At 43.7% G+C, this 25,881-nt stretch overlaps 1 protein-coding gene across 25 annotated transcripts in view; it reads left to right on the top strand.

The window, feature by feature from the left end:
* Positions 1 to 25,881, top strand: part of KALRN (kalirin RhoGEF kinase) — an 809,955-nt gene that overhangs the window by 557,854 nt on the left and 226,220 nt on the right. For 15 of the 25 annotated variants that reach the window (XM_055128085.1, XM_055128081.1, XM_055128079.1 and 12 more), the window contains exons 31-33: positions 291 to 392; positions 1,660 to 1,802; positions 4,971 to 5,073. In XM_055128085.1, coding sequence (XP_054984060.1) covers positions 291 to 392; positions 1,660 to 1,802; positions 4,971 to 5,073 — 348 coding nt within the window. Of the gene's footprint in view, positions 1 to 290; positions 393 to 1,659; positions 1,803 to 4,970; positions 5,074 to 18,653; positions 18,738 to 25,881 lie in introns of all 25 variants that reach the window. The other 10 variants (XM_055128078.1, XM_055128084.1, XM_055128074.1 and 7 more) reach the window with 1 other exon arrangement.

Genomic DNA, 25,881 nt, shown 5'->3' with positions numbered 1-25,881 from the left:
AATGAAACCATCTCCCCCGCAGCTGCCCCCTCTCTGTTCTAGAGCTGACACTTCTCTCTGTCTGCTTTTGCCGCCTCCCTCTTCCCTGCCCTCCCGCTACTGCTGCCCAGACTCAGCCTGTCGGTGCTCCCATCCTTGGTACATGCAGTGTCTGGGCTGTTTGAGTGTGATTGACACAGCCCCTCCCTCGGCCCTCTCCTCTCTGTTGCCTTTCCCTTCCCACCCCGGCCCTAAGTTTCCCCCCACTGCCCTCCCCTTCCCCGCCTCTCACAGGCATTTCCTGTCTACAGACCTCAGAGCTGGGTGTGACCGAGCACGTAGAGGGCGATCCCTGCAAATTCGCCTTGTGGTCTGGGCGCACCCCATCCTCAGACAATAAGACAGTGCTGAAAGTAAGTACTGCTCTTGGCTGGTCCCAAAGCCACGTGTGGGGGAATGAGGGGAGGTAAAGGGGTATGGGCATGTTACCTCTGCAGCCTGGACCCTGGACACTCCACCTGGACACTCCACCCACCTTCCACCCTTCCTTTAGAAGGGCAGCATGTCCTCAATATGGAGAAGCAAGTCCATCCTGAAAGCAGACTAGAAAACCCCAAAACACAAGAATCTCCTCAAGTCTGTGCACTTGTGTGAGTGCACAGGGGAGAGGGCAGGGAGAGGCCCACGGGACTTCCTTTACAGCGCCCACTTAAACATGTTCTTCAGGTGGCAAGAGCAATTAACCTCTGACCAAAGGTGTTTTGATTTGCTTGGTACTGGTTCAACATTTTTGCCTGAGTACTTTCTCACAGCAGCCACTCTGCTCGGTGCATCAGGAAGTACGCATTTAAAGAACCACAGCCCAGGCTCTGTGAAGGACCATGTTGGAAGTCTAATTAGTCACAAGCACAGGAATTATGTTGATAGAAGTGTCAAGACAGACGGCAGCTGCCCATGGCAGTTCAGGAACTAAGACTGTGCCCGGGGCCATGCCTACCTCCTTGAGGAAGGATTCTTAGGGACTTTGGTGATAGAAATGCCCATCACCAAGGGGAAGATAGTCCGACCCTGATGAAATCAGCGCTCAACTGATCATCCTGCACTGCCAGCCTAGCTGCCGCCTGGCACAAGGGGAAGAATGTCCATGAAGGTGTTTATGGAATGGCAGCAGTGTCTTCAATTAACTCAAAGCTCAGCGCTGACACATGCCTGTGTAACCAGATAGGTGTTGGAATCCCTACCTACACCCATGCCCCTTGGCAAATAGCCACTGTCAAGTGATCTCCTGGCTGCCTTTGCCCCTCCACGGGATCCCACCCTTACCCCAACCCTCCCCACCTGACTAGTAACAGAAGTGTGAATTCTGTGTCCTGGTACACAGGCCTCCAAATGCTTCTCTGGCCCCAGCACAGATGTCATATTGATCAGTGCATTACATATTGTTTCGTACTTTGGAAACTACCCCTGTTTAAATCCACATTGTCTTCAGCTCATAGCACTGTCTTAGTAGTAGTAGCATGTACTGACGATTGAAGAGTCACAAATACGAAATGAGAAATTCCTTAGACACTTAGTATCCTTGTAAATAATGGGTTTAACCTGCAAGTGGAGGGTTTATAACTGGTTTGGGTGGGGTGATGGGAAGTGGGGTTTCTCACTCTTTCTCCTTGTGGCACCCAGGCCTCCAACATAGAAACTAAGCAGGAGTGGATCAAAAATATACGGGAGGTGATTCAAGAAAGGATAATTCACCTGAAAGGAGCTTTAAAGGAGCCAATTCAGCTCCCCAAAACACCAGCCAAACAGAGGAACAATAGTAAGAGGTAACCAGCATCCCTGCACTCCCCCACCCCCATCTCACTTGGTGGGCAAGATGAACTAGAGAGGGTGAGCTTGACTTCCGCAGGGGTGGTGCTTTCCACAGTGACATCCATCTCCGCAAACCCTCTGCAGGCTCCTAGATGAGTTACACGCTGCACCTTGCCAGTTGTTACTAGAAACATTTTCTGTAGGGCTTCATAAAGTGCTTCTTATTTGATCCACTCTGCTCGGTGCTTCAAGAGGACAAAAGGAAATATAAGATTGATCCATTCCCTGAAAAACCATGCAATTGTCCTATGTCACATATGGGGAAGCAATGTCAGAAGAACTAGAACTTCCCATAGGAATGACAGATGGCATAAGAGTTCCAAGAGAGGGAACTTCAGATGTGCACTGGAGTGGACTGTCTGGGGAATCTCTGGGGAGAGATGAAGGGGGGAGGAGGAGATAAGATAAGATGAGGGGAAGCTCTCCAGACAGATGAATCAAAGGGCTTGATGTGTTGGAATGCTGCAGAGGAGGGTAACATTGTGGCATTATCATTGCAGTTACTACTGAAGCCCCTCTTATCACACACACATGCGCAGCAAGTGCTAATTTTTGTTCATTTAAGCTAAGCAACATTTTCAGGTAAATGTGGTCATATAAGAACTTGCTTCTTATATCTTCATTAAACTGGGTCCTTTGACTCTCAGTTTCCTTTAGACTAATGGAAGACTCTCTGACATCCTCTTGGAGGGAACTTTCAAAGTAAACAAAAATTTCATGTAAATATTGAGAAAAATTGCCACAAAAATGACATTTTGGGAAGAGATGGTCATTGATAGTAACCTCTCCTCCCTTATGAAAGGAAGAAATCCAGAATATGTAGTTGACCCTTTGGTACCAACCAGGATATGCTGGATGAGGAGCACCACAGGCCTATGGGATATCACTGTTCCTCCAGAGGGAGTCACTTAGGCCCCAGTACTCCATGTGGCAGAAGCCCCAAGATTTGCATGGCCAGGGTCAGGTCACCTCTCGGTCCTGGAGGCACAAATGATGACCATGTTGAAGGAAAAGTTAGTTTTATTTTATCTATCTCTGTCCAAGTAGGGAAGATTTCATTTCTCACCAAGAACAGAGCCTGCTTAAAGGTGCTCCTACCTCAGACAGAAAGTGAAAGATGGAAACATTGACTGCAGAGACCCATTGTGAGAGAAACATTTGGGGAGATTAGCCCCAGTTACTCTCTGGAAAATAGGAGAGTTTGGACATTTCTCAAATGCAGGAAGGAGATATCTTAGAAATAATCCCCACCCTCTTTCTGTCATTTTGTGTGATAAGAGAATGCATGTCCTTGGCAAACCATGGAAAATAGCCAAGCAGCCTGTCATTTCATGAGCTTGGATACCCAAATCTGGGGACAAGGTTTACAGAGAAGTGAATTGACTTGGAGAACACCACCCACACCCCTAGATGGATACCCCACCTCCCTCAGAACTAGCTTCATCTGGAGCATACCAGGAAGTCCCACAACAGGCCAGGAGCGTGGGAGGTAGAAAGTACAGCCAATCCTCAAATATCTACAAATGGTGAGGAACAGTGGCCCGTATAATCCAAAACAACAGATGATTTAAAAGTCCTTTATTTTTGGCTTTGAAACGCATGATATAATTTCTTTTTTACAGCAGATTTTCCTTCCTTCAAATGTGTGGCTTATATTATTCAAATAAGCATTGGCATTTCCCAAGCCCACAGGAGATGGTGAGAGAGCAACCAAACTAGATGTGTTCCGGGTGGGAGGTGTATGTGTGTGTGTGTGTGTGTGTGTGTGTGTGTGTGTGTGTATACTCAGAAAGATGTGAGGAGAGAAAGAGAGATGATACATGTTCAAGAGAGTTCACGAGCTCCTCTAGAGTGGAAAAACAAGCAGACATAGAAACAAGCAAGCAAGATAAGTGCTCAAGGGAGAACACAGACTTGAAGGAGCAAGCCAAAGCCCTTCTCTTGTGACTAGTTACTGTGTATATACATATGCGTGCATATGTGTGCCCATGTCCACACACACTCAGATTACCAGGTTGTAATCAGAGGATTGACTCTGTGAAGCAGTTTTAGTAAATGGAAGATTTTGCCCAGTGGCACCGTTCTCAGACCATGAGTCCTGTAGTCTCCTAATGCTATTACCTCTCCATTAGCAGCATTTGGGGTATGACTCTCATAAAGACCTCCATAGGACAAACTTGTTTCTTGTGCTAATTTGTACACTGCCCACTTACTATTTCCTCCAGCTTTTCCTGGTCATTTAATCTCCACAAGTTCCCAAGTATCTAATCCCCTAAAGTCTGAGCCTTGGACTCACAAGATTAGCAAAGCTAATTCCAAAGCTGTTGAGTTGAGAGCACCTGTGAGTGGGCTGCTGTACTGTCAAGGGGTCTGGGGGTGGGGGGGGAGGGCGTGGTGCTCTCAGGAGACTGCCCAGCAGGTGCTTAGGAGCACAGCCAGCCCAACTTCCCTTGGAGAATCTTTGAAAAAATGCTTTGCCCTGCTGGGTTGGCAAGAAACCATCATGAATAAGCACAAGTTCAATAGAATCTACCAGATAAAGACAATAATCTCCTCTATCCCCAGCAGTTAAAGGTCCAACATTAGGAACTTGCAGTTTCTTAAGCCAAAGAGACACAAGGGGGAAAAAAAAACAGCCCCTCCCCCAAAAAAGAACCTTATCTGTTACCTTCCTTTTAGAGGTCAGCAGTGAAGCAGCTCCCTTTGTGCATCATGTGACAGCATGCAGAAACTCTGTTTGAGTATTCTAAACTCGGGTTATTAGAAAACCCCATCTGGTTATTAGCTTAGGTCCTTGGTCCCTCTTCCTAATGCAATTATAAACTATTCCCAACTTTTAAAAATTTTAAATGCCCCCTCTGCCACATGAGCTGGAGAATTTATGGGGACACTAGGCCATTTCATGTTCATCATCAGTCATGAGTATGTGTTTATTACGTATAAGAGGTAACATCCTAGAAAACCATTTAGAGCTGCTCCCTTTAGTGGGAATAATTTAAACAGATTCCTGCTAGAAAGTGCTGAAGCACAGCCCTGCCAGAACAGTTGCAAATCCTTGTGTGCTCTAAACCCACAGTGATTCCCCCCACCCCCACCCCTATTTTTTTCTCTTCTTCCTACAGGGATGGAGTAGAGGAGATTGACAGCCAGGGGGATGGGAGCAGCCAGCCTGACACCATTTCCATTGCCTCTAGGACCTCTCAGAACACAGTGGACAGTGACAAGGTAGGACAATGTCCCAACCTTCCTTTTCCCATGATTTCCTATTGATTTGATCACCGTTACCCACACCCAGAGAGGAATTCCTCTCTATGAACTCAGTAACCGATTGACTCTTTGTGGCAGCCGAAGGGGAATAAATGCTTCTGGGGAGGTCTTGCCAGCATGGAGATCTTGTCTCTCTCAGGGCAGAAGACTCAGGCAGCCAGCTAAGCACTTATGTTGTGAGAGTGTGGCCAAGTGATGAACGAAATGAGAGACTCTAGGTCTCTTGTCTTCTTGGTGCCCCAGCTGGGCTGTTTGGGCTGTTCTGCCTGTGACGCAGAGAGGGAACTCAGGCCAGGAAAGTTTCCTAAAACTGTAGTGGCTGCATTTGCTCATATTTACAGTGATTTGAATGAAGCTCCTCCCGAAACTCTACCAAGACCTATGATTTGGAAAATGGCCACCTTTCCATTGGCTCCTCCACAGTTAAGGAGCCTCCAGCCCAAGGGGACTCCAGTGGACCTGAGACCTCCCTCTGGCCTGATTGGCGGGCCTTACTTCCTGGGGACAGGTGATTAGGACATAGGACATGAAGCAACATGCAGTGATGTAGAAGTGTTTTGACAAAGCCTGCTCACTTGCTCTTTTAAACTTTGGAGCAAGTAAGCAGAAGATAGGAGGTCTGATAAAGAGGGAGAGAAAGGAAACTTCAGTAGAGTCAGGTGAAGTCTTTTGTTTTTGTATTTCTTTTTTGCTCAAGCCAGGTGAGGAATACAACTATCTGAATCTGCAGAACCTGGAGGGAGAGGGAAAGGTTTTGTGTCAGACCCTGTTCTTATTTGCATCCCGCAGGGTCTAAAGACTAGGAAGTGATCTTGGGCTGCATGTTAGTGATTTTATATCAATCAAGGCTTGGATTTTCAAAGACTACATGACCTTAGTTTGTTCAGTGTCATTTCATTTTCTACTCAAATAGTTTTTTAATGAAGATCTGGATTTCCTGGAAGTTTTATGAATTTTTTCTTCTTACTGAACAACAACAAAAACAACCATATTCTACCCGACACCCTTAGCCTCCTAAGATCATGTTCTAAGTTAGTGTTTCAGGGCATTCAGGGTGATTCTATCTGACATCAAGTTTCTAAATCATTGTTGGCTATCAGCGTGGACAGAAAATTAGTTTTTCCATTTTTAAAAACAAACAGGAAAATATTTCTGTACTTTCCTTTTCCCTTTGATCTGTTATTTAGAAATGTAACTTGAAATAACCCAAGAATGAAAGTGTTCCTTTTTCAACTCTCAGTGAAGAGTTTGTATAGTGCATTGGGTACCCCGAGTTCACACACACCCTACTAGTTTCATGGCCCAGGAGGGACATCTCTTCTAGTTGCTCCTCTGCCCTCTTCACAGCCCTGACTTAGACGCCTGTGCTAGAGCCATTTGTCTTAGGAGACTCTTGGCTCCAACCACTCCTTGTCTTCTGGCAAGGTAAGTAAGGTTAAATCAGAACTGCCTCGGACAGCACAAATTCTATTACCAATGAGAAACTAGTACTTGCATGTTATCCCACAACTCAAGAAACTGAGACTCAGAATGTCAAGTGAGTCATCCTGGAAAATTCAGTAATTAGTAAAAAAAACAAGAACTAGAACTCAGATCCCTTGGTTCAATGCCATGGTTTTTCCCCCTTTAAAAGTCAGACTATAGAACTCCCAAAGCTAAAGCTAATTCAGGAGGTCTGTCTTCCTATGCATTCCACAAAAGCATTAGTCACATCTTTGTGGGAAAGCATCTGCCTTGTACAGGACACTGTAGAAAGATGGCTACTTTTGGTTGAACGTGAATCCATCTTTGTGACCAGACTGTTAGACCCTATTAGGGATAAGGTTCTATCAATTTCACTGCTGTACCCTTGGCACACAGCAGCCACACATGATAAGGAAGTGCTTGTGCAATGGAAAGATCCCTAACCTTAGGGAATTAAAGAGTTAAAACAGGTGGTGTGAAAGCAGTCAAACATAGAAACATTATATACTTCAATATTCTAAAGAAACCTAAGAGATCAAAGAGAGAGTACAGGGGGTAAGACATTTGCCTTGTATGCACCAAACCTGGATTCAATACCTGGAACTATATATGGTTCCCTGGGTACCACCAGGAGTGATCCCTGAGCACAGAGTCAAATGTAATTCCTGAGCACAGCCAGGTACAATACACACACACACATGCGAGCATGCACGTGCGCGCACACACACAAACACACACATACACACATACACACACACACACACACACACACACACACACACACACACACACCACTGCCAGAAAGAAAATAGAAACTTAAAATTTCCTTTACCTCCAGTCAGAAAGCCTTTGTTCCCAGGAGGGCCTGGCCTGCTGGGTAAGTGAAGCCCCAGCTACTTGGGCCTTCGGAAACATGGGCAGCAAGCTGAGAAATGATAAGAAATTATAAGTTCTACACACAAAACCTGGAAAAGTCCTTAGAAATAGTTACATTTTCAGATGGAGAGGGCTCATTTATCATCATGCACTATGAATGTTCTTACTCTTCTAACACAAGTTAGTGGTAAGGTGTACAGAGAAACCATTCATTGGTGTCTTTGAATTAATGATTATTGTCACCAGTGCCATATTTCCCCTAAGTGTTCCAGAAGGCCAGAAAACTTGTCTCTACTTGTTTCCAAGTAGGTGAACAGACCATGAAGAACAGAATAACAAAGTGGGCCAATTCAGGTAAACAGAACCATGTTTAAAAGAAGGACAAACAAAGGAAGCCAGAGGGAGAAATATCTTGTGATTATCAGTGTCAAAGGATTTATAGAAAAGGTCTGAGTCTTCCTTTTCTGACCCGGAGGAATAGGCCAGCAGCACGTGGGTGGGGTATATAATGGAAATATTGCCATTAAAGGATCTTAAAAGACAGAGTCAAGAAGCTGTGGAACTCTGGGGCACCTTCCAATCTCCCTGTGTATGTTTTGTATACTGGGGCATAGTGAAGAGAGTATAGTTTGAACACACAGGTTCAACCTCTATATCTGGTACTTCTGTGTCATTGGTTACTGTTCCTTCCATATCCCCATCTATGAAACAAGATAATACTATCACCCTGCCTCATTGGGAAGATTATCAAAGTGTATTTACTTGGTATCTTTTAGACATTCAGTAAAGACTAGTTTTCCACCCAAATTAGAAGGAAAACAAAAGTTTAGATTTTACAAACTCTAAGGATACTTGAATATTTCAATATTCTAATTGAACTCGTTCTTAGCGGATTCCTGTCTATATTAATCCAAAACAGAGGGACTTTCAATTTACTTACCTATAAATAGAGCATCTTTGTTCCTTTTACCATTTGCTAGACCTTAGAATAAATTTCAGCAATGGCCTATAGGTTATTTTATTATTAAATGGATTAAAATTAATACTATCAAGTTTCATTTTATTCTTTAAATTGCACCACATTTGACAGCGGCAACCCTAAAGACTTTAGATACTTTAAGATAGTTGTCTTGTCTATTCTCCTAATTCTCTCATTTAGTATTCCTGTTTTTCCAGCTGTCTCATATTATTATATTGCCAGTTCCATCTATATCCTGCTTGTTGTCTTCTGTATTTTATTCCAGTGTATGATTATCTATATAGAGTGGGAGATGTAGAACATAATGTAATACTGCATATGTGATCTCACTAATGCATGTTTAAATCCCTATCTGGAACTACTATGCCTGGTCTCCTTCCTAAACTGGTACACCTTGCCTAAATGCTATATTCTGTGTTCAGTGATGCCTCCTAAAGTCTCTACACCTGTTGTTGTGTATTTAGCTGGCAGGTAATTCAGTAATCTGATTGTGATATTATATCTAATAGATTTCCTGTTTGGGTTTTCGGTCAACCCCAGGGACTTAAGGTTATTTCCCATGCATTGCTAGGACGTCGGTCCTGGCAGAGCTTAGGAGACCATGCAGTGCTAGAGCTAGAACCATAGACCAACCACAAGCCTACATACTAGCTTACTGAACTCTCTTAGACTCAAATTGATTTCCTATTGTTTAATTCCATCCCAATATTCAAAACATGTCTGTCCAATTTACTTTGTCTTATATGCTGGAAAATCTCTCAGTGTTACTGGATAGGTGATCTTTTGGTTCCATCCAAATTCATGCTGAAAATATGGATGGAGGATGGACGGTCAGTGCTGAGTCCCCTCACTGCTTACCCATGTTCACAGACTTGGAACCCACTTTGTGTGACTCTCCTCCTAGGAAAGGACATCCTCACTGTCTCCATGGCAGACTAGCTGGGATTTCTTCTTCAAGTGTAAATCATCCCCTTAATGAGAAATCAGTTTAATAATCTCAGTTCTGCATTAATTGCTGACAAAGCCATTCTGTTAAAGCGAGTTGGGGTCTCATAGAAAGTTGCATGAATTGCTTTGCCCATAGTTTTGTTAAACCCTCAAATGGATCCACATAAAGAGTTTCCGCTGTATGCCTGTCCTGTGCAGAAGTTTCATTTCCTTGAAGGCAAAGCTTGTGCTTGCCTTGTTCCATAGTAGTCTCAGTTCCTTCCTTTTCTTCCCGGAAATATGTTCATGCACCTAGAAGCAGGCATTCCACTGTGACGTGTCCTTTGTCAGTCTGTGATGAGGTGGCAGTGAAGAAGCTTGTGCTTGTCTTGTTCCATAGTAGTCTCAGTTCCTTCCTTTTCTTCCCGGAAATATGTTTATGCACCTAGAAGCAGGCATTCCACTGTGACGTGTCCTTTGTCAGTCTGTGATGAGGTGGCAGTGAAGAAGTATCTTGTTAAACATCATGGATGTATGCCAAATAATTTCCAGCTAATGGTATAGGAGCTGCCATCTGTACCATAATGATCCTTGTATATATATATATTTACCACTTAGATTACTCAGCCTGGAGATAATAAATGCTTATTAAAATGAGCATTCAAACTCATCCTTGTAGGAATACTCTACCATAATCTCACTGTGACTTTCAGACATGTCCAGTCTGGCTGGAGATAGTGAAATTGAGTTCCACATACTACTTTCTGCAAAAACTGTAATGAAAGGCAACAACTACCATAAAGTCCTGGAAAATTCATCATCTCAATAAGGAATTTTATAACAACTAGTGCAATATAAGATTAAATGTGAATTAATAATAACTGTGCTAGGGGGAAGGGTCTAACAGAGAAATTCCTAGAGAAATCTGCAGATTTTAGAATGTAACTCATAGTAATTATTTTGGCTTGGTTTGAGTTTTCCTGACTCTGTGCTTAGAAAATCACGTGTTGCTGGTGATGAAACTTAGTACTCCTACATACTAAACCTGTACTCAGACCTTTGAGCTCTCTTTTTGTGGCCTGTAACTCTGCTTTTTTAGAAGGAAGGAAGGAGGGAGGAAGGGGAGGAGGGAGGGAGGGAAGGGAGTAAGAAAGGAAGGAGGGGAGGAAGGGAGGGAAGGAAGAAGGAAGGAGGGAGGGAAGGGAGGAAGAAAGAAAGGAGGGGAGGGAGGGAGGGAGGGAGGGAGGGAGGGAGGGAGGGAGGGAGGGAGGGAGAAAAAAAAGAAAAACTGCACTAAATTAGTTGAGTAGATCATGGCTGTTCTTTTTTCCTGCTAGGGAAGTCTCCATTTGAAGGTGATTGAGGGCCTAACTAAAGGGGGAACTGTAGGATTTCTACTGAGTCACTCAGTGCCCTAACATGATGCCTGTAGCAAGGGGCAGTAGCGGGGCAGTAGCGTGGCTGATTGAGGTCTCTGGAAATGAAGGACTCCTGTGGAGTCTCGCCTCATAATCAGTCTCCTTGTCTTGATGGCTGCACTCTGCGTACATATAGCAGGCTGCAAAGGGCAAGGGCTCAAGTCAGAGAGGTCGCAGGCCCCACACTGAACCTCTTCCAGTAGTCGTCCATGTCGATGCCCACTTAGTCCATAGCTCAAGAAACAGCTCTGAACAAAATAGGGCCAGGCCATCCTCTGTTACGGAGGTAGGAGTGGTAACAGGCAGCGAGGGGCAGAGGAAAGTCCTAGCCTTCTGTTAGTAGCACCAGAGGCCAGAGACTGCTGACTTTCTTCCAATATGGATTGCACTGATGCTCCAATTGGAAAACACCTGAGATGACTGAGGTGGGGGGACCAAAATCTATTTAAGTGGGCTTGTAAATTGAAGAGAAACCCTCAGAGAATTGGGCGAGAGACAGGGTAGAGAGGAAGCTACCTCACTACCTGGGTAGAGGCAGGGGACAGGGGGCCCTAGAATCAAACTCTGCTTGACCACGAGATTCGCTGAAGGTGTATTGTTGGGGGACAGCCCTGGAAATGGAGCCCAGTGAGAAAGAAGCTGCGGCAATGGCCCCCGTTTCATCTGGAGCCTTCACAAGCTGGCTGCTCCTGTCTGGGCCCGGGAAACCGAGTACAGCCCATGTGCCTGGCTCCAGCCAAGGGAGCAGGCCTTCTATACCACCTTAGCAGCTACCCTGCACAAGGGCTAGAAAATGGGTTCCCTGGGCAGAAATAGGATTTGGGTGGTGTGCACAGGACTCGTGGGGGAGGGGAAGGGAAGGGAAGGGAAGGGAAGGGAAGGGAAGGGAAGGGAAGGGAAGGGAAGGGAAGGGAAGGGAAGGGAAGGGAAGGGAAGGGAAGGGAAGGGAAGGGAAGGGAAGGGAAGGGAAGGGAAGGGAAGGGAAGGGAAGGGAAGGGAAGGGAAGGGAAGGGAAGGGAAGGGAAGGGAAGGGAAGGGAAGGGAAGGGAAGGGAAGGGAAGGGAAGGGAAGGGAAGGGAAGGGAAGGGAAGGGATTTTGAGATCACATATAGATTTAATCCCCAATTCTCTGACTGTTACAAGGAGCTAATTATTTTATAATTTTACGATAGAAACCACTCTACTACAAAAACGTTTTGTAGGACTAGCCAGTATCCTTACAAAATAGTGGCGGGTGCAAAGTGGACAAGTGCTAGACTGCTTGCTATTCAGATGACTGTGGGACCCTTCCTTTTAACAAAGTGGAATGTGGGCTCCATGGAGTTTGGAGGGTCAACTGGCCACTGAGATTTCCCCCCAAAGAACCATTTTTGTGGGGCAGCATTTTTCACTGGGCAATGTCTTGGAAGCCTCGGGATGCCCCCACCCCAGGAGTGAGCTGTCATGTTGTTCTCGTGACCGAGGGTATGTTCCTGTATGGTGCCTGAGGAGGTGAAACAGCCACAGGCACCTGGACCATGAAATGTCCTGTAGTGATAGATGTGCAATGAATGCTCGGACAGGCCCACCATGCTGCTGCTCTGCCCTGAAACTACGACTTCACAGGGAGAGATTTGTGCTGTTCCCTATCTAGATACAAAACCCACTTTCTAAGCTCCACATGCCTAAATGAGTACATCAAAATATTTTCTGCCACCAGAGCCTGAAGAGGATGTATCTGACATCAACACTCACCTTTTATTTATTTTTTTATTTATATTTTAATAAGTGAATCACCGTGAGGGTACAATTACAGATTTATACATTTTTGTGCTCATGTTTCCCTCATACAAAGTTCGAGAACCCATTCCTTCACCAGTGCCCATTCTCCACCACAAATAAACACAGCATCCCTCCTGCCCTCCCCAATCCCATCTCCCCCCCACCCCACCCTGCCACTATGGCAGGGTATTCCCTTTTGTTCTCTCTCTCTAATTAGGTGTTGTGGTTTGCAATAAAGGTGTTGAGTGGCCATTGTGTTCAGTCTCTGGTCTACATTCAGCCCGCATCACCCTTCCCCTACATGGCTTCAAACCACATTTTACTTGGTGTTCCCTTCTGTATCTGAGTTGCCCTCTCCCCAGAATGTGAGGCCAGCTTCCAAGCCATGGAGTCAACCTCCTGGTACTTATTTCTACTATTCTTGGGTGTTAGTCTCCTACTCTGTTATTCTATATTCCACAGATGAGTTCAATCTTTCTATGTCTTTCTCTCTCTCTCTCTGACTCATTTCACTTAGCATGATACTTTCCATGCTGATCCACTTATATGCAAACTTCATGACCTCATTTTTTCTAACAGCTGCATAGTATTCCATTGTATAGATGTACCAAAGTTTCTTCAACCAGTCATCTGTTCTAGGGTACTCGGGTTTTTTCCAAATAAGGTGAGTGTTTTATATACCCTTGACACAATACCCATCAGATAAGGGGTTGATATCAAGGGTATATAAAACACTCACCTTTTAAAAGCTCCGCAGTGACGTGACAGGCTTGGGGCAGCTCCTGAGGCATTCTGGTCTCTCCAGCTAGGAAACATCCATCACCACCTAAAGCCCTCAACAAGCACTGCCAGGTGTGATCCCAACCCACAAAAAGCAAATAACTCCCTCTCACCCCCGCCCCACGCTTTGCAACTCTGCCCAGTGCTGAGCAGTAGCTAGAGGAGGGGCCTGTATAGTGGACAAGGAAAAGTAGACTTTCTCACCCTTGGCCCCCTGGAAATGCCCTCTCTCTCTCTGTGCTCTCAGTCTCTTCTCAAAGTCACAACTCCCCTTCTGAGCACAAAGATGCTGCTGGGTTCTCCAAGCAGAGTGACTCAGTGTGAGTTGAGATCACAGTTTTTCACCTCAATGAAAAGCTCCTTAAGTCCATGCCTGGCTTCCCGCATTTACATGCCTCCAGTCGATATTAAGTTACTTTGCTGAAAGATACTGCATGGTTCACGCAGTACTCTCTCCCATGATAGCATTATTTTATTCAGTATTTTGATAATTACTCCCTGGCCTTAAAAAATCTCTTTAAAAACTCATACTTAGAGTTGCAATCATCTGAAAAAACCAAACAAGTCTCATAAGTCGGACAGCCCACACAGGTGCACACAGGCAGCGCGCAGGGTACTTTGCTAACAACTGTGCTGCAAACTTGATTTCTGATGGTAGCCTTGAACAGGTGTCTGTTACAGAAGTGGAAGGAAGTGGGAAAGGTGCTGCTATATTAGATCTACGTGTGACAGCTGCAGGGGTGACCAGAGACCAGATTTGATGTAGTTGCATTTAGAATTTGAAGCCACAATCTTAGAGAATAAAGAAATCTCAGGACTTACCATATCCTTGGCCATCGTCACTTTTCAAAGGATGGAAAGGAACAACCTTCCTCCAAGTCACAAAACTAGCTAATGACAGACCTACGACTCCAACACAAGTCAGTCTCCTGCCTGTTCAATTAGATTTCTAAGCATACTGCTTCTGTAGGGACCATGGAGGTCAGGGGAAAACACTGTTGTCACCCCCTTCTCTCTGTGGGTCTCTGCACCACTCTGCCCTGACCCCAGCAATCTACGCAGAATCCCCGTGAATTACTAAGTGACTCTGCCTCCCTGCCCAGTGTTTCTGAGGATTATTATGCAGAAGGAAAAGATAGCTTCTCAAGGATGGGTGCCATGCCAGACTCTGATAGCAAGCACTTGTGACTCGGGTAGTGGCCTTGACTGGGCTGTGACTCTTCCCTTCACACTCCCCAAGCCTCCCAAGGCCAGTTCCTTGTTGGGCTTTAGATCTTGGCAGGGAGCACTGAGATAAGGTGCCAGGAGCAGCGAGGCTTTGGCCTGCTCAGTTCACCTCAGTCCAGCATAAACTCACATGCTGTCCTAACATTGGGTAGAAAGAGGAAGCAAGTCTGAGAGGAGACACCATGTTAAAGTGGATTAGCTGGCGCCAGTTCAGGGACAACAAACGCCAAGTAAGTATATCTCGCACCCTCCTGAGTTCTGCTGGGGAGAAGGTGGCAGGTGAGCCAAGCGGGCAGTGAGGCTGGTGGGCCACAGGCATGGTGGAGTGGCAGCTCTCGGGTTGGACTGCGCAGAGCTCTTGGCATGCCATTTGCCTTTTAAATTCCTTTAGTGTCTGCTAAAGAGAAAAAGCACTCTGAGTGCAGAGCAGAGCAGAATCTGTCTTCGTAATGCTGGTGCAAACAGGCTGGGGACGTACTGGTCATGGAACAAATGGAGCTGCTCAGTGATGATGGGGCCATTCTCTGGGTGGGCAGAAATCCACACCTGGAGCAGAGTAGTGAGGGTAGAGCCGGGGCAGGTGAGGGGGGCTCAAAAAGGTTGGCCACTTCTGCCTTCACCGGAGCTGCCTTTACCCATTTGTGCTGTGCTGTAAACCTTGACATGGTTTCCTGTGCCACAAAATGGGCTTCCTGGGGAGAGTCTGTTCGCCAGACAAGTGGAGTACATGTGTGGATTTCTTGGTCTTGAGCTTAGATTAAGATGCCTGCTTGGTTTTTACCTTCCCTTCCTTACCACCCCACTCTCGGCCCTGGCCAGTGTAACTGCTGGTGGGGATGGATGGCATGACTCTGGGATGAATGAAGTGATCCTGTTACCAGAAGTAGTCTTCTTTGAGAGACACAGAGGGGACTTTTCTCCAGGGTGCTTTTAGATAAACCTGTAGTGAGGCCCCACTCGGGGTCTTCCCCGCAGCAGTTAGTGGCCCGTGAACACTGGAGGAGGGAGCCCCCACCACCCTCAGCGCTGCCCGTGTTGGGATAACCCTGCTGGACATGGGTGCACGGCTGCCCAGGCGCCACTCCCTCCTTGTGTCTGCTCTCCCGCCTCTTAGTTCGTGTGGGGCTCCCTGTGTGTGCCCAGACTAACAGTCACTCTTCCACCTCCCCTAGGCAGGGCTGATGGTCAAGGCTTCCAAACCCAGAATGCTCACGCTCTCTTTTCCTGCTGTTTAATGCTGTAGTTGGTTCTGTGTGAAATGCCATTTGCCTTGCTAGGAATGTCAGGGGCTTCTTCTCCCGGCTGCTGGCCACGGCGCACTGCCACTGATGCTGCCCTGGAGGAAGAAGCAGGCTCTTTTACTGGGTCTCTTTCTTGCCTCCTGCTTACCACTGTCCTTGCAGCTGAAGGAATGCTTTTTGTTGTTGTTGTTTAAAGTTTTTCTTGAGGCTTTGCATTTGCTCACTTGCACATGGGTAACAGACTTAGTGAGCTATGGAAGGTAATAAAATTTCATTACTTTACCGCTTCCTCAAGATTTTGATGTGTATTCTCTTTTTAATCTCATTTTATTAATTCATTGTCCGTTCTCGAGTGCCCACCACAGGGAGGGCCCTCTTCTAGGATCTGGGAGTAGACCAAGGAAATCTTACTGGAGGCTGCACATACCATCCCCTCTTTTGCTGATCAGTCTAAATATGCCCACTCTGGAGGCATTTGAAATGCATCAGAACTTGCTTCTGATTTTTACCTCAATTTGTCTCTGTGACTGACACTACTGAAGTTTTTCTTTTAAAAGTTTTCCAAAAGATCATTTGGGAATTATTGCGGCTAGTTTCCCACTTTTCCCTTCCCACTGTTGTCTTTGGGTGGTAGCCACAGTCTGCAGACTCCTTCCTAGGGGAGGCCCTGATCTTGGCAGGCCAGCAGTCTGGACAAGGAGAAAAGACCAGGAAGTCTTCCCATCACCTAAATATATGTATGCTTCTTCTCTGTTGTAAAGCAAAAGTATCCGAGAAACAGCATTCCCTGAGGAAAAATTACTCATAAAAGTCCAAGGATCGGGGAGTGGAGCGCTGCCTGTCAGGGCCCACTGCACAGTGCAACCCTAGTCCTGAGCAGCCTGGCGTGTTCTCAGGCCAGTCACATCTTAATGCCTTTTACCACACTAATTTCTGGGACCATTATTGTAATGTGGAAAAAATCTTGAAAAATCCCCAAAGGGAAAAAATGTAGCATATGTTTTAAATCCTTTCATTTAAATTTAAATGAATAATTTTAATAGGAAAATGTAGAGATCAACTCTACATTGAGTTTGGTGGTATTATATAGAGGGTAAACCAGTAGGCACTGTGGTTAATACATGACCAAGAAGAAATATAGTTCATGGAAAATATCGATATTGAGTTTCTACCAGAATAGAAAATATTGTCAAATATAGGACATTAAATTCTTTTTTGTTTTGAACAGAATTTATTGATTGCCCATGGATGAGCAGATACCGTGAGATTCAAATATCTTAAGTATGGTACGAATAAGATAGCTATATACAAGTTTTGTGATTTTATGAGACAGTTATAATTAGTATTTCCTGTATACTAGTTGCTGTGCTAGGTAGGCAGCAGATAAACTACAAAACTGAATGTCAGATGGGATACATATTTACCACACAATATGCTACATTTTGTAACAGAAGTATATCTACTTTGAAAAACAAGCAGCCTGGGAACCAGAGGCTTTTGCACTAGCATGGAAATTTGAACTTAACTCTAAATTTTATCTTTCTTTATATTTCTCCTCTATTGTATCCGTTTTCACCCCAAAATAATTACTATAATCAGGACAGTATTTTTATTTAAGAAAAGGAACAGTGCTGCTGCACATTTTATCAAAAGAAATATTATTTTTGATACAGAATTTCACTTTTCAATTAGCTGTTAGCTTTCATAGTTAAAAAATCCCTTTCGAGGGCTGGATAGTATAGCTGGTAGGCACTTGCTTTGCATGCAGCCAAGCCGAATTTGATCACCAGAATTCCATATGATACCCCAAAGCACCGTCAGTAATAATTCCAGATTGCAGAACTAGGAGTAACCCCTGAGCATCTCTGAATGTGATTCCAAAGAAAAAACAAAACCAGTCCCTGTAGCATCTCTACCAGAACCATATACTTGTCTATAACTATATAATTAAATCTGATTATAAGAATATTTGATGCAATGATTCACAAATACGATTCAATATGTAGATATTCTTCTAGAGACATTCCTTTAAAATACAAAGTTAACGTATACCTGTTCTGTAAACTTTTAAACAAGCAGTAAATAAAAAGTATTTTTCATAAGAAATATTATTTCATATCTTTTTCCATGTAACAAATCTAAGTAATTATTTCAAGATGCTTCATTATTTTTGCTCATATCTTGGCAAAAAAGTAAGCATTTTTTTAATTAAGTTTCCCATCGATCACTATATCAGATGCTCTTACTCTTTTACCACACAGAGCTAAGATTAATATTCTTGTAACATATATAGTTTCTTATTCTTGTAAGGTGTGAGCCTATGAACAAGATAACTTCCCAGGAGCAGAATTAGTGCCTCAAATGGAATATGCTGTATTTGAACTTTGACAGATGCTGTCACCTCATCTCTGTGGGCGTGGCTCCAGTCTGTACTCTCCACAGCTGTGTGAGAGCTGCAGGGTCCCAGAGTCTTATAATCTAGTGTATAGATACGTGCTCCTTTTCCATTCTGATAAGAGTCTTTCAAAACAATCCCTCAACATTATTGATCTTGTGTGTTTTGTTTAATTGCTAATATTGCAACTTTATTTTCTGTTGGTTTTATTGAAATGTATCATATATAAGTTATAGTATTACCTAAATGAGACTGCTGGGCTTGTGTCTAATTAATTGTTATTTATTCTCTTATTTCTGTAGATAAAATATGTTCCTAATGATAAGGTCTGATTTATATTGAACCTTAAAACTTCTTTAGTGTATTAATGTATATATACTGATAAAACTACTAAGTAATTGAATGTATAATTATAAAGTGAAGATACATGTGATAACCATGTAGTGAACATACATGTAATAACCATGCAGGTCACGAAAGCAGGACACTACCAGCTTTCCAGAAGTCCCCTGTGTGCCCCTCCCTGGTCACAACCCTGTCCTTCTCCCCTAAAGGTAACCGTTCTCTTGACTTCATAATAAGAGCATCCTTTTCTTTATAATTTTACATGCTATGTATGTGTCCCTAAGGAACATAGTTTCAATGTGATGTTTAAAAAAATTTATATGACTAGAGATATATGGTTTGGTTTCTGTGTGTCTGCTATCATTTAACTCATTTTTATGGTTTTTCACCCTACTGATATGTATAGTTCATTCATTTTCATTGTTCTGTAGTATTCTATTGTATGACTATACCAGTGTATTTATATGATTGTATATGGGATATTTGGGGCTATACTGAACAGTGCTGCTATGAATATTCTTCATATATACCCTTGTGCATATGCACTTGAGTTTCTCTAGGGTCTAGAATGAACTTTCTAGGTTATATGTTATATACATATGTGTATGTGTATCTATATGTGTGTGATATATTAATTCAATTTTTCTAGATGCTCTAACCTATTTTTCAAAAATTCTGATTCTAAGTTTATACACCTTCCAGTATGTATTTGAGATTTTAACATTGGTCTACATCCCCACCCATATTTGACATTACCAGACTTTAACATTTTTTATATCTGGTGGGTATGTAATAATATTTATATGTGGGTTTAATTTGCATTTCCTTACTTATGAGATTGAGTATGCTTTCCATATATTTGTGGGTGCCTTTGGATTCTTTCTTTTATGATGTCTCTATTCAAGTCTTTTTACCTGATTATTTGAATTTATAATACATATTTTAAGATTTCTTCATATATTCTGGATATTAGTCCTTCGTTGGCTATACATGTTGTAAATACCTGCTTTTGCTCTGTGGCTGGTCGTATTACTCTCTCCGTTGCATCTTGGTAACCATAGAGTGACATTCTGAAGGGAATATATTTGTAAGTTAGAGGCATGTAGGCTTAAGGTACTACTTTATTTAGTAATTCAAAATACAACTTGCCATTTCTCCACAGAATTGAGTACCAACATGGAAACTTTATATGTAATGTGGGTTTCTGTTATCCCTAGAGATAGCTTTGTTTTAAAGGATAAGAACTACTTGGCTTTTTAAAATGCATTTGTTGCATTTTGTTCCATGTATGATATGACAGGTAACACAAAAGAATGAAATATGTTCAACAACAATATGACACATGCCTAGGATTTGGAGCTCAAATCTCTGACAGGAAGATCAATGGTCTAGCAAGGAAGCATTTATACATTTAAAAAATCCCTATAAAATCCTAATAGCATATGTAATTCTTACCACCTTTGTCCAGTAGTTACTCTGCCCATAGGAAAATTAGAAGGGGATATTATATATTAAAGTACTATATCCACTTTAATATATGAAAGACTTGGCTACTAATGGAAACAGAGGAAGCAGAAAAACTACATAAGCAAAAGCCAGTGGAAAACAAAAGCTGAAATAATTCAGTTTTCTTTAGTCAATGTAAGAAGGGTGCTATATAACCAGGCATGTTCAAGGAACGTCCTTATATTATATACTGCACCATAACTATCATTCTTATAGATTTTTGTAATTGTCAACAGGAGGGAGAATTATGTTTAACATACTATCTATGCCTAGAATCCCATATGGAGTGAGAGAGAGAGAGCTCCACATGCTTTGTACACAGGAAGCATGATTTGTTCCCTGGTCTGTTCTGACCCCCTAACCACCTCTGTGCATGGCTGTTGCTAGAAACAAAAAATAAAATAGAACCAAAAACCCAGTGATATCGAGCCCCTTTGTTACCTACTACAGTCAAAGCCACTGTCCTCAAACATGGCTTATGAGAAGCCTTCCAGCTGTCTTCAAGCATTCATCCTTACTTCCCTCTATTGTCTTCTTTACTCTACAACCAAGGTGATCTCTTTAAATTCTAGGTCCCCACATTCTGTATATTACTCTTCAACCCTTCAGATAGCTTCCGTTAGCTCTTAGACTGAAAAGGCATAGCATCTTTGCAGAGACATGCTTTGTATACCCCGAACTACATCACCAAATTCAGCGATTTATAGAAGATACCCAATAAATATTTGTCAGGTTAATTAATGAAGAACAAACAAGAATTTGGGACCAAGCATGGTGTCTTTTAAAAATGTAACTTCTCATTTGAGATGATCAGAGAAGCGTCAACATTAGACTTTACTAAACAGGTGGAATTTGTCCCAAAAATACTAACATTAGAAGCAGGAAGTAGACTCATTTTGAATGAATCAAACAGCAAGAGGAGAGTAAGGGAGAAAGGAAATCATAGGCTGAACTGTAGACATGCCTAGTAAATGTAAATGGCCAAAGGGCAGGGTTTGTGAGATGAATGTAGGAGCAAGACTGGAATGACCGATTGTACCACCATCAGTACACAAAGGACACAGTTCAAAGGAAATAAGGGCTTCATTATTGAATAAAACCCCAAAACACCAAAGGGCTTTTAGCATGATAATTATGTAATTACTTTTCTTCACCTTGATACATCAGTGGCCTTGTAGTCTCTCATTCTTGCTCTGGATTCAAAGAGCTTAAATACCAGTCATAGTACTCTGAAGTTCATCATTTTTTTATTTGGAGGTAGGGGGGCCACCCCTGGTGGTACACAGGGCTTATTCCTAGCTCTGAGCTCAGGGATCACTTCTAGCAGAGCTTGGGGTGCCAGGGATAGAACCCAGGTTGGCCATGTACAAGGCAAGTGTCCTGCCCACTATACTGTTGCTCAGAGCTGTAAAATTCGTTCTTTATACTCTCCTCCACCTCTTCTCTTTCTTTATGCTGCCAAGCACCTCATTTCCTTCAGTCATCTAACATACACCTGGGTATGTGATAACATATATATATATGTTATAACATATACTTATTGCCCACAGTGAAAGCCAGACTTAAACTTGTATCTATTTTCTTTCATCATTGCCAACCTTCAACAATAACTTCTGTAATTTCAGCTGTAGGTCCGAGAAAATATCCTAAGATTGTGTCTCTGAAGTGACTCTGCTCCTCATGGCAGTCTCTTAGTTATGTATTCATTTACTTGCCACATTTTTGAGCGCCAGTTCCAGACACACTTTCAGGAAGCAGATGTGGTCTTAAGCAGCTGCCTCAGTGAAATGAGACATTTTACTTAGAAGCCAGAAAACCAACAGATAAACACAAGATCAAATGACAACATCACAAATGTTGTTTCTGTTGGTGTCTCCAACTTGATGTCCAGCTTTCTGAGGAAAAGCACCAAGAAATTACTTCTTTTAAAACTACTGACCTGGTTTTATTTCTCTTTGTGAGGGAAGAACAAATTGCTTTTTCCAATTTCCAATTCTGTGTCTTTGGATTCATTTTGACATTCTACCTGGTAGTCCATTGCCAAAGTCTGGCATGCCACCCTGGTCAGACTTGGCCACTTTGCTCTTCGCTTAAATTATTTCAGCAGCCTTTAGGAGGCCTTCCTGCTTTCTGTGATTTTTCTTCTACATTTTCTTTTCTCCTTATTCCAGTCTATCTTCCTAAACCATTTCTTTCAACCTTGTACTTTTTTGTAAAAGCCTTCAGCAGCACACTTACTAAGGATAAAGCACAGGCACAGAAAATCCTATGAAACTTCCTTTTTATATGAAGGGGGTGGATGTTAGCAACTTATATGTTGCTAATTGCACCTGCAAATAATTGATTGCCAGTATGTCTTTCTTCTATGTCAGATTATCAGCTACTTGACAGTTATGCCTTGGTCTTACTGATACTTTCTCTTTTGCACAGCTTCAGGACCATAGTAAATAACAGTAGTCAAGTGTCCACGCATGCCATGCTTTACCCCAACCACTGTTGTCTCTGTGATGCCCGCTGGCAATGCCTAGTCACAGCTATCCCACTTTGTCCTACTCTGCTCTGTGGAGGCGTTCTCTAGCTCTGCACACTCACTCCCCACTTCAGCCTTCAAACTACCCGCAGTGTTGTTGACAATCCCCAGAGCAACAGCTGTTCCCTGATACCCAAGATTTAAGTTCTGGGTTTTACATTGCATTTACCTCCTTTTGTGTAAAACTCTACTCTTCACAGTAGTTCTACAGGCCTCTGTTTCTCTCCCTTGTCTTCTACTCTGGAACCCAGTGTCAATTCCACAGCAGTTGGATGACTCACTCACTACACTTGACTTAGCAGAACTGAATCTAAGCTTATCCACCATTGTCCAGATATGTTCTTTTGCTAAGATGCCACTCATAGTTTCACCTCTAAGCCTTGTAAGCTCTTTATTTTCTGTCTCTTCCAGAAGTATCATGCTCTTACCAGTACAGTACTTGCACATCTGCCAACCTGGCATTGGCTTTAGATTTTTATGTAAAAACTATCTGGGCATTTCAGGAGCAGCATATCTCACAAAATATTTTCTAGAACCTGGAACTTTGTGATACTCAGGTGCCTTCCTCTGATCCTGCTCCACTTCTGCTTCTCTTATGCCTGTAAAGCTCAGCTATTGCGAATATTTTATGGCATATACCTCTATTTTCTCCACTAAGATATAATGATCTCTCAATTCATAATCACCATTGTTTACCAATCTATACTACATCTCTGTGTCTCCAAAATTATTTCTGTTTAAAGAAATACATTTCTGACCTCAGAAAGAGTATTGCTGGAACATATCTCCTTTCTTAGAATGACTTAGGATGTCCTTTCACTTAGCATTGTGAGACAGCATCTTCTTTTACTCTTGTCCCCCATACACTACTTTTCTCTCAGCAACTGAGTCCCAGGATCCATTAAGATAAGACTCGGAGACTATGGGACAGAGCTAGGTATGCACTGGGAGTGCTCAGATACTTGTTTGAGATGCTTCATGTGTCTACCTTCTGCTTGTGAGAATTTTGGAACCATGTGTCTATGGATATATTTCCCATGTGCTCTCTGAGCAGTAGCTGTTGACATGGCTGGGAGGCAGAAGTATTCAGGATATTGCCTCTCGCCATCCATCCCGTGGCCTTTTGAGACCGTGAAGGATGTATGCCCGTCTCAGGGCTGGGCTCAGACGGGTCTGCCTGGGCTGTTTTCCTTTCCCACATGTTTGCAGTCTTTCTGTTTTGCCCTCAAAATGTGAAAAATAACTTTTCTGTTAAAATAAAAAGTAAATGTGCATATATGTGTGTTTTTGTGCTGATGTATGCATATATACATATATATGTCTATACATATATGTATGCATGCATGTATATATGAAGGAAATGCACCAAAATATAGTGGTTATTTCTTTTGGGGGAGGGAATGGGTCATACCCAGCGCTGCTCAGGAATTACTTTTGGCTCTGCACCCAAGAATGACTCCTGGCAGTGCTCAGGGGACCATATGGGTTGTTGGGGATTGAACCCAAGTTGGTCGCATGCAAGGCAAGCGCCCTACCCACTGTACTAACACTCCATTGGTTATTTCTCAATGGTTACTTTTACCAAATTCTCTATAAGAAAAATTAAACACCAAAAACGTCCCCTTATTACAATAGAGATTATTTTTAAAGAACAAGAGGGTCAGAATCCTGACATGGCTGCTGAGGCTCTCCTGCTCAGAGCAGGGCCAGGCTGCTGTGCCGGCAGGTGCTGGGCTCTGAGCCTGTCGCAGGGGAACTGACCAGAGAGTGAGCCGCAGTACCGTGCCTTGCACAGAGCTAAGGCTGTGAGTTGAGCTGGCAGCTCTGGTTCAAGATCAGGAGCCTGGGGCTGAGAGAAAAAAAAACTGGAAATTCAGGCATAGGCGGTGGGGTTCGCAAGACAACAACCCAAAAACGCTTTTCCCTGAAACTCTTATGTTTAGAGCCATGGAAAAAGAAAAGAACAACCCAAAATACACTTTCCAGCCCATGGCAAGATTTTACAAAAAGATAATCAGTGGGAAAGAGAAATAAGGATGTGTTTCGAATTGGGTTTTAACTCCCTAGGATTCCAGGGGCGGGGCGGGGGGTGATTCCAGAGTGACTCTGTGCAGGTTTACAGAGCATGTCCCCAGAGGGGCTGCCCTCCCTGGGAGCAGGGATGGGAGAGGAGACGGTGCCCGTGTCGTCAGACAGGCCTCTCCAATCCTGTCTATCTCCCACAGTTCAGGAACAAAGGAAACCTTGCCCGAGAAGGATTCCTTGTCTAACCTCTGAACTTGGGACCGAGAAATCACTCGAAAGAAGAGTTTCGAGGATGTTGCTCCCACACTGCCTAGTTTCCCGGTTCTCTCAGAGGTTCGCTGGTCAGGGGAGCTAGACGGGGGACAAACAGGGACATGGTGCTTCCTCACTGTGCTGCTTTTGTTTTGTTGGGCGGCATTCTGGAGGCGGAGAGCAGCTGGCTAGGGAGGAGACCAGGCACAGCCGAGCTGCAGAGGCCCCGAGCCACTCCGCGCACAGGTCCTTTTCCGCAGGTGAGGAGTCCTGGGGCCACCATGATCAGCCACTGCAGAGATGCCTCGAAGCAGGGGCCAGGCCGTGCAGGCAGAGTAGAGCAGGTAGGAAGGCCCTAGAGTCAGTCCTCGAAAGAGGTAAAACAAAACTATGTGTCATGATGTTCTTGTCTTTTCACTATGCATTGTTCCATTTTTTACCTGCGTTGTATCTCAGCTCTTAATTCTGTCAGCTCTCTCAAGGAAAAATTCCAATGTGGGTTCAAGTTTGAAAACTGAGATGGAAAAAGTCTCTTTAAACCAGAATATTAGGGTATTTTCAGAGTTCCCTGCTTGCAAAGGAGGAACAAACAGAACCCATATCGCACCATACCCACACAGTAGGACAGAGAGAGCCCCGGCCTTGCAGCGCCTGCTCTCCAGCCCAAGGGCTGCCTCCATGGTCCAGAGTGCAAACAGCTCGGCCAGCATCTACTTTCTTACTAGTGCCCAGTAGAAGCCTGGCATGTTGTAGATAATCTCTCCTCTGACTCTCCCAAAGATTCCTCAAGGTAAGTATCATTATCCTCAATTTGCAGAGGAGGAAACCATTACTCAGAGAAGTTAAATACTTTGCCCGGGGCCACACAAACCAGAAAGTGGCAGAGCTGAGATTTGACCCAGTTACTACTGGACATCTGCAGCACAGACCACCTCCCAGCTCCTCCCATGCCTCCCATGGCCTTTCTCAGCCTTGCACGGCCTCCCACCATCTCCCACCGCCTCCCACTGCCTCCTACCACTTCCCACCACCTCTCAGTG

Source organism: Sorex araneus, chromosome 2 (assembly GCF_027595985.1).
Source record: "Sorex araneus isolate mSorAra2 chromosome 2, mSorAra2.pri, whole genome shotgun sequence".
Taxonomy (NCBI): domain Eukaryota; kingdom Metazoa; phylum Chordata; class Mammalia; order Eulipotyphla; family Soricidae; genus Sorex; species Sorex araneus.
This window is presented reverse-complemented; position numbering and strand designations above follow the sequence as displayed.